The 15,122-nt window shown below is 40.7% G+C and overlaps 1 protein-coding gene across 1 annotated transcript; it reads left to right on the forward strand.

Moving 5' to 3' along the window:
• Positions 1 to 553: 553 nt before the first annotated feature.
• b3galnt2 (beta-1,3-N-acetylgalactosaminyltransferase 2) lies at positions 554 to 11,949 on the forward strand. The gene is made up of 12 exons (XM_083898092.1): positions 554 to 695; positions 4,076 to 4,202; positions 4,553 to 4,653; positions 6,222 to 6,421; positions 6,607 to 6,702; positions 7,241 to 7,351; positions 7,456 to 7,534; positions 7,992 to 8,175; positions 8,519 to 8,644; positions 9,781 to 9,940; positions 10,030 to 10,086; positions 11,671 to 11,949. The coding sequence occupies exons 1-12, from the start codon at positions 587 to 589 to the stop codon at positions 11,806 to 11,808; spliced, it is 1,488 nt and encodes a 495-aa protein (XP_083754218.1). The 5' UTR covers positions 554 to 586; the 3' UTR covers positions 11,809 to 11,949.
• Positions 11,950 to 15,122: the final 3,173 nt, after the last annotated feature.

Genomic DNA, 15,122 nt, shown 5'->3' on the forward strand with positions numbered 1-15,122 from the left:
ATAAAAACATAAAGACATGACTTAGTCGTATATAAGTGCACGAAACAAATCATTAGTAAAAAAAATATACCATTAAAGCAAGGCATTATTTAATTTAAGAGTGACACGTAAAATGAAGTGCACAGCCAAATTCAGATTCTCTGTTTTCCTCCCACAGTCCAAAAACATGCAGAAGTTAATTGGATTCTCTAAATTGACCGTAGGTGTGAACGGTGGTTCCGGATTTATGTCAGCTGGGATTGGCCCCAGCCCCCGCGCGCCTCATGTGGAGGATACAGCGGTAGAAAATGGATGGCTGATTATTGCATTGAGTAGGGTCTCGTGTATTGAACTGCATCTCCCACAGTGCACCGCGACAGGGCTCCTCGTCTCCTATTGGCCCGCCTCTTGTGAGCGGCGGAGGCAGACATAAGTCGGCGGCGGCGGTGGTGAGGAGTCCGCCCGCCCGGCGGAGGAAGGAAGGAAGGAAGGAACAGAGCAGAAATGTAGCGCACACACTCGACGCAGCTCACAGCCACGAGCAGGAGGAAGATTCCGCACGTCCAAAGCTGAAGGCTGCTCCGGCTGGAAGTGAAGGGCTCCGTCCATGCGCAGGCTAGCGCTCCTTCTGCTGCCCTGTGCCGTCGCCGTCCTGTTGCACTTGTGGCTGACACCACGGAAGCCCTCCTCTCCGCTGGACAACAACACACACTCGGGTACTTTTCCCCCCAGTCTCAACCGCCGGGTTTTCAGCTCCGCGAAGCCGCGGAACTTTTTCACGCTCGAGCGGCTGGCTAACTTTGCGGTGTTGTGTGTGTGTGTGTGTGTGTGTGTGTGTGTGGTGGGTAGTTTGTGTGTGTGTGAGTGTGTAGTAGTGACTGTGACTGAGTGTGTATGTGCTGACACAACATTAGTACACGTGTGTGTGTGTTTGAGTGTGAATGATGTGGATGTGACAGTTCAGTGATGTTGGGCGTTGCTGGGACGTCTGGAAACAGCAGAGCTGAGCATCACTGCTCTTTCTCTTCAACCACAGCACCGACACTTACTTATTACACCACAGCTGCACGTATCGAATTGTTCTTTTTCTTTTTCCTTTCTTCTGACAGTATTGTCTATCAGGTCGATTCTGATTTTTGTGATATACATCACGCTATAGTTCAATACTGACTTTATTATACATTTAAAAATTCGTGGTACTAGGGATGGGCATATCACCATATACTTATTATAAGAATCAATTAAACAAAAGTTAAAGAAATATCATTATAATGTTTATGCATACATTGTGCAAAACCTCTTTAGGATCATTTTAATTGCTATGAGTATTTCACCTCAGATTTATACAATGATTCTCTGTTAAAGGTGCATTATGTAATAAATCTAAAGCAACTGGCCATAAAATCATGATAATATGTGACAGAGACTCAGGAATAATGTTCATTTTAACATACTGACCTCACCAACAACAACAGTACAGCCAAAATATTTGCATTAAAACAAATCTTTTGCAGACTGCAAATCATGTTTTGGCATGTGGCGCCACCTACCGCCGTCTACTAATCATTGCAGTCAGTAGAGTCTCAGCTGCTGAGCAACTACGGGTTGCCAGTTACGTCTGAAAACGAAACCTGAAAGACATCGGTATTTTGAATTTGAATGTATTAACCGTTTTTGGCCACATTCTTACATATGGCACCTTTTAACTAGTGATATATGTGTATATATATAGATATGTGTGTGTATTTGTGTTACTTAAAGGGGCAGTATGCAACTTTTGATGATTTTTGTTGTTGGTGTTATAAGTCTGTCTCTGAAAAAAGATAAAAAATCATCAACCGTGTCCTTTGTGCATGCGGCATGGTGGTTAATAGTGGTAAGCACTGTTGCCACACAGCCAGAAGGAGCTAGGTCATATTCCCATTCTGGGACCCCTCGATGTGGAGTTTGCATGTCCTCCCCGTGTGCAGTTTCGGTTGTGTAATAACAATAAAGATGATTTCTTTCCTACATCTGGAAAGGAGCTCTGTCAAGACGCTAGCTGTGTTTCCACCCAGTGGAATTTCAGTTTGGTACAGTACGGTGCATATTTTTTTGCATTCCATTAGGAATAGTACCAAAATAACCGGCCCCCATCACAGATCCATTCATTGGCACCTTTCCCTCAGGGTACCAGAGTAAAATGACACAGTACGGGTCAGGGTGGAGCAAGTCCAGCTCCTCCCACGACAGTCAGCCGATTGGGTGACAGAAAAATTTAATTTCCTTGCGATCAGTGTAATTATCCCATGGAACTCAATAGGGCTGAACAATTTATCAAAATGTTATCGAAATCGCAATAAAGCTTGCTGCAATCATCAAATTGCAAGCGAAAATAATGAATAATTGTCTTGCTCTATACACATCTTATTCTACAGACTGAAGAGACCATCTTTGTTTCTCACAGAGCTGCACACATGTCACACATTAATCCTTTTAAATATGTTTTGTTTTTTTTAAATGAAAATGAGAATAACGATGGAAAAATTACCATTCCCTCAGATATTGCAAATCACATCGCAATCGCAATTTAATGTAAAAAGTAATCTCAATGAAATAATTTATTCAAAATTGTTCAGCCCTAGAAGTCAAAGCAAACACACGCAGTCTGTGCAGGAGAAAAGAGCTGCTGGATGACCTCCATTGTTGTCTGTTGTGTCGCGTTCGATATCCTTGTCGTCGCACCAGTTATGCAGCCATTAGACACAATCCACACCCCGGTTAATTAAAGTTGTGTTGTTTTCAGTCGAAATGCAGGCCTCACCCATTCCAAACGGTACTGTACCAGACCAAACCGTGCCATAATGTAAACACAGCTTATCAGACCTGTCATTTGTGCGCGTAGGGGTTTGACGGTGGTTTGAATCTAACAATTAAAAAGTAACTCACCACGGCTTTACAACCACAATGAATTGGTTTCCTCAACTTTCGTGATAATTTTGTTGCATTTTTAATGCATTGGTCACACTTTATATCACACTTTATCAATTCTATCATTCCAACTTGGTAATAAGGAGATAATAATACAGTAATACCTTCTTTTTCAAAGTAATGTCCAGGTAATAGCTTCAATTCGTCTAATCATTATTCTGGATTCTGGATTCTATTCTTATAATGGAAATGATTTTTAATCAGTATTGATACACACCATATTGTTAGCTTATTACATAACATCACTTCCCGATTACAAAAATCCTTCTCGTAAAATGATCGATTGTTTGACTCTACGTTAGGCTGAATCAGAGCCGTAGAGGAGTCAGCCACCAGTTGACATTAATTTAAATGCATCAGAGTGTGTCAATGCAAAGTGAATGTAAGTAAGTGCAGAGTGCAGTAAGCACCAGCAGTGCAACGCATAAATCAAGCCTGTTTTTTAAGTGTGGTTTTAATTTTACTAATATATCTGTGCTTGCTGCACTGTCACTCTCGCCAGCTTGGCGATGACATTTAACAACCCATTGCTGTTTACTACTGTGGCACCTTATTCTTGTTGTTTGAGTGTTTTTCTTCTTTCTTTTGTCCTCAACATCAAACACACTTTTCACGAGTTACAGAAGTGTTCTTTGTCTTTGTCTCCTTTTCATATTTTCAACCATAACATTTGTAGGGATTGTGCTGTTATACGATATTGTCACGCATCACGATTTTAAAAACAAATAATTTTGATCATCAGGATGATTGTTAATGGGGACATTAACATATCAGGGGGAGCCTTTCCAGTCATTCCAGGATCTCATTATTTTTTGAAAGATGTTCTTTGTAATATTAATTCATCTATTTTCCCTTAATCTGTAAGCTTCTAGGAGCTGTTTCACAAACATCCATCTGTATCTAATACTTCCATATATGAACCAAATAGAGGTAGGCTCCGCCCTTTTATGTTTGAAAACCTGGAAAAAAGGGGCTATTTTTTAATAATATTTCATTACAATAATGTGGTGAAAATCAAAATTCTTATTCATGATTATAAGTCCTGCTGCATTTTGTGGACGTCTATTGTAATGTCTGTCCACGCATGTTTGAGTGTGTTTAAAATGCTCCCTGTTGTTTGACACAGATGAGGCATTACCATACTTTGAAGTTTTGGTGGGAGTGCTGTCTGCGAGACACAATTATGAACTGCGACAAGCGATAAGGGAGACCTGGCTGGGATACCTGCGACATCACCCCCACTTCCAGCACAGGTCTGTTCAACGACTTCTCCACTTCTTTCTCTTTTTCCTCCCCACATGTCGGATTCATAAAGTGGAAGTAAAGCCTGCAGCTGGCAACAAATAACAGACTGCCCAATCAAGCCTTTTTTCTTTTACCCAACCAGCGGCCAACACTTTTCTCTCCTCCATTCTTCCTTTCGGTCCATTTCCTTCTCAATCTGTGATTTAAGCACTGATAAGGTGTGATGGCCTTTAAGCAACCCTCGGTAACCATGGTAACAGAGGTTGGATTGATGGACAATCTTTTGAAATCTTGTTGCTTAAATATTGGACAAAGGAAAAATGACTGCAGCGCAGTTGTGTGTGTGTTTGTTTTTCAGAGTGGGGGTGAAATTTATAGTGGGCAAACATGGGTGTCCCATTCCAGAGGAGGACAGAGAGGATCCGTACTCCTGCTCCATCCTGAACTTCACCGAGCCAGGTACTGAAGAATCGTCGTCCGCTGATAAGGGAGAGATTGGCAGCTGTAATACACAGATATGTTCTGCGTGAAAGGAGGAGCAGAGGCAGAGTAGCTGAGGAGAGGAGTGAAAGTGAAAGGATTAAAAGAATGCTTTTTCAGAAAAAAGTAGAAAACACCTTTGTTCATGTTCCCCCAGAGCTCAAGGACACTTTTCTTTATCCTTCCATACCCAAGGCCAAAAGCAGTAGAGGCAGCTGCTGCAGCCGTAACTAGCACTGCGTACTAACAGCTATATGAAGCACTCGCACACAGAAAATGAAGTAATTGAACAGACTTACTGTCAGTAAATTTTTATGTCTCTCACCTTCATTGAGCTAGTCCAGTTCAGCCATTTCATGACTTCTCACCATCTGCTCTCTTCATGAAAACATAATTTCTGCTCATCGGAATAGGCTACGGCCTTTAGGGTCATGGCGACGGTTTATTTATTTTTCCTGTTCTCTGCTCATCAGTGTGTTAATGGTTTTAAGTGTTTTGCTTCAGTATCAGAGGCAGGTGAGCAGCTTTGGTGCAAGACACTCACTGAGAGTGGAAAAGAAAAGACACAGTGGCTGCATTGAAACACAGTCGGTTTCCAGACTCAGGATTCTGCTCAAAGCACATGCGTGTCATTAAAATATGTTTGTTTTTGCTGCTTTTAATCACACAGATTTTTAAAAAACCAAACCTAAATCCATCTCCCAACATGTTACAAAACAAAGTACTTGATGCTCATTTAAAGATTTATGTTAAAGCAGTGTTTGGTTTGACATTTCTCGCCACTTTCATGGGTGTAAATTGAATATGTTTGGGGTTTTCTTTGGCTGTCGGGGGGAATTATACATGTTTTAAAAGCATCTGACATTTAATTGATTCAATTAATCAAATAATACTCTTGATGTTATGAAATGTAAATGAATAATACAGAACACAAGCTGGTCCTTGCCAATAGCTTATGATTTATGCTAGGTTTTTATTGATTTTTTCTTCTCAATTAGCAAGTTGGCTATCTTTCGCTCGACACCGCAGGGAGAGGCACAGCTATTTGTTTTTGATAAGTTTGCACAAACAAAGTATTTGTATTGAGTCAGCATAAGAATATTTAATATATCTGTGCGGACACTCTGTCAGGGTGAGAAACCTTTGGCTTGAAAAACGGTGGCTCTTTCTTTGTCTTGTCGCTCGTAATTGTCTTTTATTTTGAGGCAGGCAGCACAACGCGTGTGTGTACAACATATATAAAGTAAAAAGCCTGCTTCTCTTTAACAGACTCGATCTTTTTATTGATCCCTTGGGTAATAAACTGCTCTTTTGTAATTAAGAAACAACATTCACAAACAGAAGCTCCCTTTAAAGACAGCTATCCCTAGAAGCAGCTCTGCAAAGTGCTGATGAGGTTGCTTTACCAGAGTCTCCCTTCTTCTCTCAGTGCTCTCCCTCTCCTCTCCCCGGTCCTCATCACTGAACAGAGATGGTCAGCATGTTAGGATTGTAATATATTTCACCTGCACTGGTGCAGTAAGTGTCTGCCCTCCCTTCTGTCCCAGTCTCAGGGCAGGACACCGAGATAGAGATCGTGAAGGTGTCCGACACCTCTATGCTCGCCCTGTCGGACGTGTTGTCCGTCGCCCTGGACTTCAAGGTCCTCCACCCAGTGGTGATCACCAGGCTGGGTGTGTTTACCAAAGGACCCCGTGCTGAGCTTCAGAGCAACATAACGGTGAAGCTTCTCCAGCTGGATCAAGAGGTAACAGGGTCTGGAAGAATTACGTATTCCGTATGCTTTTTGTCTGTACGGCCTGTTCGATACACAGCCTGAGGGCAGCCAACAATCTGAAGTATAGTATGTTTTGGTGAAGGCACATTTGCACTGAGGTAAAAAAAAATATATATATATTCGTGAATTTTTTATGTGTAATTCCTTTTTTGCAGGAGGCCGTGGTTACTGCTCGCTTCAGTGCCATCAGCACTGGGACCATGGTGAACGGGCTTTGGTACAAACCAGTGGAGCAGTTCATCTTACCTAAGGTCAGGCTCACACCTACTCAGTTCTCCTGCAAGAGCCAGAGTTTTCCTATCCAACACCGTTTTATCGTTAGCTATAGGACTGTTATCGTCATAGTATCAATATGTGCAATACCAAGTATATATAATAGATAAACAAATATTGTTGACTGCTTCGACTGCATGAAAGATTTATTCGGCCCAGAACTTACAGCAGAGGTAGATAATTACTTATTTTTAATAATATCATTTTCATTTTCATGAGAAGTGCAAAGAGGACATTGCAGTTAAAAATAAAACAATATGATCTTTAATGCAAATTGTATGAATTTATCTGATAAAGCAAATCGATACAATTCTGAAAACAAATCCTAAATAACGGGTATCAATTTATTTGAACGATCCAGGTACTAAGAAAGAGATATTTTTGTGGCTTCGTGGTTTGAGTGGCTTCTCACAGGTTGACTTTTTTTTCTCAGAAATTGTTATGCCCAGAAATAAAATTCTCAAAAACAACACCTGACTACATGTACAACAAATGCAGTGTCTGTTCTTCATCCAGGGTTTTGAAGGCACACTAGTCTGGGAGAGTTTGGATTCTTCTGGATTGACAAACGTCAACTCGTCCTCTGTGCAGCTCAACGACGGCGGCGGCGTCCTCAAGTTCTCTTCCGTACGTGTCCACGCAAATGTGTGAAGCACCAAAGTGATCATAAGTTACAGAAATTAAAATCGACTTTTTTTAATTTATTTTTTGCTGTGTTCTTGGAATTGCAGATTGCAGACGGCATATTGCCTCACAGAAGTGCTCTTGGATTTCCTGGTTTGGCGGGAGGGTTCACGTTTACGATCTATGGTGGGTGCAGCAACAGAGTCAATTCTTAAAATGTTCATGTGAACAGTTTAATCAGAATCACACTATGCAGATGTTGTTGTGGAGGAGCCACCCATTTTAAATTTCCTTAAAAAAACAGGGTGATGAGATTAGCTTATTCTTTTCACCTCAGGGCACCTGCATAAATAAAATGGGAAACAACATGTTTTCTCCCTCCCTGTTGTGTACGGTTATTGATTTTTACCTCCTGCTTTTGTTTGCTCTTGACATTATCTGAAAATGGATTTGTCGCCAGTTTGGTCAAAAGAAGATTAAATTCACCATTCAATGTCTGTGTAAACAGGACTAATGATCCACTCTGTAAACTGTTACAGTTTTATCACATTGTTTTGCCAGCCTGTGGTTTCAGTCATTATCTCCTAAAAGTGCCTGTCATTACCTCCCTGTGCCCACTGCACCGCCACCACCTGTGTGTCAGATGGAGATGGTCTGTCGGGGCTCCTGCGAGGCCGCCCAGCCAGGATTCAGGACCATGCCTCCAGGCTGAGGCAGGAGGACGCCGCCTTGCAGCAAGAGAGCCTCAGGCACGGAGACATGGTTTTCGTGGACGTCGTGGACACCTACAGGAACGTGCCTTCCAAACTGCTTCAATTCTATAAATGGTATGCCAAGTGCTAATAACTCGATTCTCTGTCTCCCAAATTGCCTGGCCCCTCTGAGGAAATCTACAACCTGAAATGAAAGTGTGTCGTCGCCTCAAACTGCCTCGCTGTTAAAATCACAATTGCAATCACTCAGTCAGGGGCGAGAGTAGCTGTGAGTCATCATGTAGCAACACACGCGGGGTGGTTCTAATCTTTGATTTCAAGTGTTTTATTTAGTCGCAAGACCTCTTGCCCTGTGCGCTGGGTGATATTTGGAAGTAAATCCACTCTAGGATATTGCAGAAAAAAAAAATCACACGTTGGGCTTTAATTATTAAGGTTTGAATTTCCTGTCCGACAGGTCTGTGGGAAACGCCGACTTTAATCTGCTGCTGAAGACGGATGACGACTGTTACATTGACGTGGACTCTGTGTTGATGAAGATCGACCACAAGGGTCTGAAGCGTAGCAATTTCTGGTGGGGGAAGTAAGTATGTGTTTGTGTCAGTGTCATGATGTGACAGTTGTGATCTAATTTGCTGTACTGTTGGTCATGAGTCAATCATCGGTTAATATGACTTATGACAATTATATTTAAAAGATACAACATTGAATAACATTTTTATCAATGACCCTAATTTGTGGTCCATGGATTACCACAAGGTGGCAACAGCAGCAAGGATATAGTTATTTAAAGGACTACCTGTGTTTCTTGAACGCAGCTTAAAGCCACTCCTCTCAGCTCAACTCCCTGTGGACTCCACAGAAATTTTCAAGAAAGTTTTCTTGAATGCATCTCATAGCGTTTCCTGCAAGCTCAACATGCTGTGAACCCTGCATCACTTTCACCAGCTCTCATGTGGTGGAAAATAGAAATTATTATTAAATGATGTCTAATATAGACCAAGGTTATTATAGTGAAAGAAAAATAACGAAAATTGAAAAAAATATCTATGTTTTCATGAAATGAACTAAAATTGTAGCAAAAATGTGCTTAGTTTTCTTCCTTGTAAATGTATTTGATACATAATACTTTTGGGTTTATATGAAGGGTGTTTATTTTGAAAGGTTGTATTTTCGTTCATAATAAAACGTTTTCAATTTGTTTTTGTTTACAATGTGGGACATAAGGCTACGCGAGTTAAACATAACATTCATTATGTTGTTAGTAGATGCGTCTCATGAGGGTTATTTATTATTCATGTTATGTTCATGTGTGTTCTTTAGTCTGTTGACTATTTGATTTTTAACCTTTTCACACTAACTGCATCCAACCTCATGACTCTCTTGTAGACTGTTATATTTATTTCAGGGATGGTTTTTCATCTGTGCTAATATATTTTTAAAATGGCATCTTTTGTTGGGTCTTTATGACACAATACTTGGATCCTTTTTGTATCTTGCACCTGGCAGATACTCCAATTAACACTAAAACTCTAAAACTAGCAAACCTGCTCTTAAAACTACTAAAAACTAAAAGTCAAAACTAAGCAAAAACTAAAACTAATGAACAATCCCAAACTATTATAACCTTGATGTAGACACATAGTTGGATATTTTTGACGTATAGTGTCCTGTGAAAGCAAGACAGGATGTGATCATGTTTCTGCTGTGCTGACCTAGTTTCAGGCAGAGCTGGGCGGTGGATCGTATTGGGAAGTGGCAGGAGCTGGAGTACGCTAGTCCAGCCTACCCGGCATTCGCCTGTGGCTCGGGCTACGTGGTCTCTCGTGACCTCGTCCAGTGGCTTGCCAGTAACGCAGAGAAGCTGAAAGCCTATCAGGTGCAGTAGCATAAAGTGAGAAAGTGCATGATGGGTGTAGATGATCATGGACATCATTTGAAGAACGTGTCCTGGGTGACTTGTTACAGGGAGAAGATGTGAGCATGGGGATTTGGATGGCTGCCGTCGGACCTCAGAAATACCAGGTAAAAGAGGAGTGCCTGCACACATGATACACTGACTCTATAAAGTAAAGGCTGGGCTTTGGTTTATTGGCAGAGAGACAGAGATGCATCAGAAGCTGGGATCAGATCCAACCTCCTCACAGCTCTTAAAAGATTTATGATCTGGTTGATCACTTATCCTCTTATCAGCATTCGTCAGACGTTCAACAAGTAACTCATGATTAATTGGACAATTGGGAGAATAACAGTTGGATTTACTTTCACTTATTAGCTGTAACATTACTGCATTAAACGTAGTTTTTCTTTTTAATAGTGTATTTGCACCAGACACAGAGCTGCTGCTGTGTTTACATAGGGTTTGTCCGATGCTCTACATCCTCTTCTGATTTAGATAAAATGCAGAGACTCCGAGACAGAGTATAGTTTCTTTGTCATGGTGCAGGACGTGTTGTGTTGTCTACATGCAACAGAAAAAACCACTGGTGCGGTGTTCACCAGCTGTAGTGAGGCTTTTCAGTCATGAGGGGATGGAGAGTGGAACTTTTCTGTCACTTTCACACTTTATTAAAATATTCATTATGCAACTTCAAAAAAAGAAAGGTGGAGCACAGAGCAATTTTGGGAGAGAGACCCCTAGTGGCAGAAATCACATACTGTGTGTTCCAACAGCCAAGAATAGGAATTGAAATGATAAATGTCTTTCTCCTTACTCTCTCTCTCTGAAATCGTAAATCTTGAATATTGACTGAGCTGCAACTAATGATTATTTTCATAATAAATTAAAGGTGCATTATGTAATAAATCTAAAGCAACTGGCTGTAAAATCCTCCTAATATGTCCCAGAGACTCAGGAATAATGTTCATATAACAAACTGAACTCATCAACAACAACAGTACAGCTAAAATATTTGCGTTAAAAAAAAAATGTTTTTGAATGTGTTGAATTATGTTTTGAAATCATGTTTTGGCATGTGGCGCCACCTACCACCGTCTACCAATCATTGCAGTAAGTAGAGTCTCAGCTGCCGAGCAACCACGGGTCGCCAGTTACATCTGAGCTACAATGGCGGCGAAAAAGAAACCTAAAAGACCTTGGTATTTTGAATTTGAGTGTAGTAACCTTTTTTGGCCACATTCTTACATATGGCGCCTTTAATCTTTAATCGATGAATCGTTTGGTCCATAAAATGTCAGAAAATGTTAAAAAAAAAAACATTGATCAGTGTTTGTAAAACCTGGAAATGATGATGTTCTTGAATGTCTTGTTTTGTCCACAAACCAAAATGATTCAGTTTTAATGATTTATTTGATATTTGGAGCAAAGAAACAAAGAACATATTCTTAAGAATATATTTAAGAAGCTAAAACAATCAGAAAAAGGCTTCAAATGAACATGTAAGTGAAACCTCTACAATCTGAAATTTATAAACGCTGGCCCGTGACACTTCAGCAGCATCATAGCGTGTCCGCTGGTTTAAGTTCAGCCACGGTGTACTCAAAGGTGCATGTTCACAAGTAAGTCTGGAAAGACCGTAACTAATGTGTGACTAATAGTCTGATGAGTGCATGTTAACACGGTCGTCCTCACCCTTCTGTTGTTGCCAGGACGCTGGCTGGCTGTGTGAGAAGGAGTGCTACCTGGACATGCTGTCGTCGCCCCAACATACAGCTGAGGAGCTGCACATCCTCTGGGACAGGAAGCAGGCCTGTGGAGACCCATGCAGTTGTCCCTGGGGCCATTAACACTGGATTTACACCACACACACACACATACACCATGTGGCATCGTGGGGGTAACATCACTAGTTGTCATTTTCAGTTTCTGTGGTTTTCTTTAAAACCCCAAAACTGAGACTTTTCAGAGTTTTATCAATATTGTTATATGATATAAACACCTTTTCCCCCCTACAAATGTGTGATTCTTTAGATGATTCAACCTTAATATTAATGAAATGCCAACATTATGAGCCATGTGCAACTTCAGAATGCATTACAATACATTTAGCTGTAGCATACTGTCAGTATTTGTGTCATGATACTTTACAATGTGGGGGGGAAAAGACCAGGTGACATTATTGGTCCCATTTCCAACAAATGGTACAGTTTGGTATGTCATGCAATTATTTGTGTTTCCACTGTCAAATGTAGAGAATGGTACCAGAATAACTGATCTGTACGGTCACTCTGGGGTGTCGAGCACAGGGGTCCTGCTTCTACAGAGTGGACGCTGTATGTGGAGCAAGAAACGAAGAAAATATTCACATTTAAGAAGCTAAAACAATCAGAACTATTGTTTTAATAATGAAAAAAGCTTCCAACCGATTCATGGACTAATAGTTTCAGCTCTGCTGATTTGTCATCATTTGAACCTTCTCTCAAACGTGTCTTGTCTTCTTGTGGAACAGGGAATGTTCTCTGTCGTTTCTCGTCGTTCGTCGTCTATGTGGAATTTATCGGGGAGCCGTGGTGCGTCTTGGTGTTATGATGTGACGCCATTGACTCGACTGACACAGCTGTAAGTAGCTGCGTAATTCATGTGTCTGTCTCCCACGAGTATGCTGTTCCAAACACTGCACACTGAACTGCACTGTACCGCTTGGTGGAAACTTGGTGGCTTGGTAGGGTAACACTTTATAATAAGAACACACTTTTAGAATTAGTCAAGCATTAATAAATATTTAATTCATAATTAATAACACATACATACTCATTAGTATGTAGTTTATAAACACAGCTATAAATGTTTTACTCATCCCATCAGCTGAGGAACAGTGTCCAAATAGCTGCTGTACTCAAGCAGCCAATCGGCATCCACCTTGATCGACTTACAAGGGACTGCTCTCTCACCTCAACTACATACTAATGAGTATTCATGCGTTATAAATGATGAATTCAATATTTATTAAAGCTAATGCTAATAGTGTGTAATTATGAAGTGTTACCAGCTTTAGTGATGTGTTAGCAGATGATAGTGAAGGATAAGAAACGTGCACTTCCAGCATGTGATGCTAATCATGTACAGTACTCTGCTCTGATATGTGACGGACGTGTAAGCCTCTTGGTTTGACGGGGAATATTTGATGGTACGTTGCTATATTTTGTAAATTATTGTCATAAGCTTTTCTTCATCCTCTTCCTCATTATTTGTAGATTTTACGGCACGCTCGCTCACAAACGCAGTCACCGCTGTACATGTCATTGTGCAAAAATAGTGATGTGGCCTTATTGTATTTGTTAGGCGTCATACTGTGCGTGTATTAACACAGATTTGAATCACTGTAAATTGCAGCACAATTTTTCTTTTTTTGGGGGGGGGGGGGTCTGTGACGAAATAGACACTAGTTTTAACGCTGGTTTTATGAAGCCCTGCTCACAGGTAATAAAGAACACTGATGAGAGATTGACTTTGTTGTTGTTTATTATGGGGACTGTGCTCGTGTGGGATCCATGTTGGCTCTGAAGCTCAGTTGTCAAACAGACTTTTTGCTCTTAAGAAAAGGAAGGAAAACCTGTGGAGAGCTTAAGCTTGAAATTGATTAGTGGCTTTAAGTGAATCAATAGACCCTTTTTAAAATGTTGACGTGGAGCAAATGTAATTTTCCGATGAGCGTCTGCTTTTACTTGCAGCAGTGATTTGTTTGTTTATTGAAGTATGGCCATGTCGCTGCCAATGGATTGCCCCCCCCCCCCCCCCCCGCTGTATATTATTTCTGTAAATAACGGAAGATGAAGTTGCATATTCTTCTAACGGAGGAGTCGTTTGTTTTATTTTGGCCCATCCCACCTGCCAAGAAATCTATTCCTGCAATTAACCTGACACTGGAGCACACATTCCTCTTCCTGCTCTCTTTTCACTGAGCGGCGTGATAACAAAGGCACGTCCACAACTGTTCCACTCTTCCTACGTAGATAAGAGCAGCGATTCTCACTCTCAGTGATTTGGCTTGAAGCCCTTCTTTGTGAACCGGGAGAATAATGAAAATCCTCCTTTTTTAGAAGTTGAGGACGTCGATTTGTCTAAATTTTGATTAACGCTGTGGGGATATTGTCACTCAGTGATGTAAGAACATTATATTTTCCAGCTTTTATTTAATCCCCTTAACTGATTTACCAAATCCAACTCTGTCATCATCATAAAGTGAGACTAATCTCTGCATGTTTTTAATGAGGCTTCTCAAGCTTCTAGCTAGTTTTTTAAATTTTTTTCTCATCAAGAGGCCGGCTTTATATTAAAGGCAGATGTGTCAGCGCACGGAGTGAAAATGGTGTGGAATAATGTATGAAGGCGAACACCACTGTGAAAAAATTCCTTTTGTTCTCCGAGAGATCAATATTTGTCAACATGAAGCCACTCCCTGAGCTAAACTAAAGAAGTGTTGGCAACAGAGATGAGATCCCAGCTCATCTCACATACCATAATATCTGATTCATCCAATGAACCCCGCACTATATGAATCATCTGTGCCCTTAAGCGTGTGTGTGTGTGCGTGTGTGTAATCTTTTCTAAGCGACGACAAGTGTACAATTCCCCCGAAATGCTGATTTATTTTCACTCCATTAATATTTTGCCATGAAAGTGCAATCATCTGTTAAACCGGCGACGAGCACGGCGCTGTGAAAATGGAGGAAAAAGTTGGGCCCGCTCGAGTTAATTGTATTTATAGAATCCTTTTCATCTCACCTCGTACTAAAACTCATCTTCTTCTCGTGCTGTCGAACGAGATACAAGGCGGTGTTGACATTTGAAATTCCAGTGTTCTTTTGTAAATGTCTAACTCTGTCTGACATTTCATCTTACCAGTGTTTGTTTTTTTTTCCCTCTCATACACCTGAACAAAACAACCAAAAGCACAACCATCAACACAACACAACTCCAAATATTTAGGGGCCATACAAAGCCCATCAGATGTGTATATATGTGTGTATATATCTATATGCATATGTGTGTATATGTCTATATATATGTGTATTAGAGCTGCAACTAATGATTCTTTTCGTAATCGATTAATCTGTCGATTATTTTCTCGATGAATCACTTGGTCCATAAAATGTCAGAA

Source organism: Microchirus variegatus (assembly GCF_963457635.1).
Source record: "Microchirus variegatus genome assembly, chromosome: 11".
Classification (NCBI taxonomy): Eukaryota; Metazoa; Chordata; class Actinopteri; order Pleuronectiformes; family Soleidae; genus Microchirus; species Microchirus variegatus.

Excerpts from the sequence above, each read along its gene's own strand:
- b3galnt2 (XM_083898092.1), top strand. The coding sequence starts at position 587 with ATGCGCAGGCTAGCGCTCCTTCTGCTGCCCTGTGCCGTCGCCGTCCTG. Across the intron at positions 8,645-9,780 it reads AGCAATTTCTGGTGGGGGAA|TTTCAGGCAGAGCTGGGCGG; the intron begins GTAAGTATGTGT and ends GTGCTGACCTAG. Across the intron at positions 10,087-11,670 it reads TCGGACCTCAGAAATACCAG|GACGCTGGCTGGCTGTGTGA; the intron begins GTAAAAGAGGAG and ends TGTTGTTGCCAG.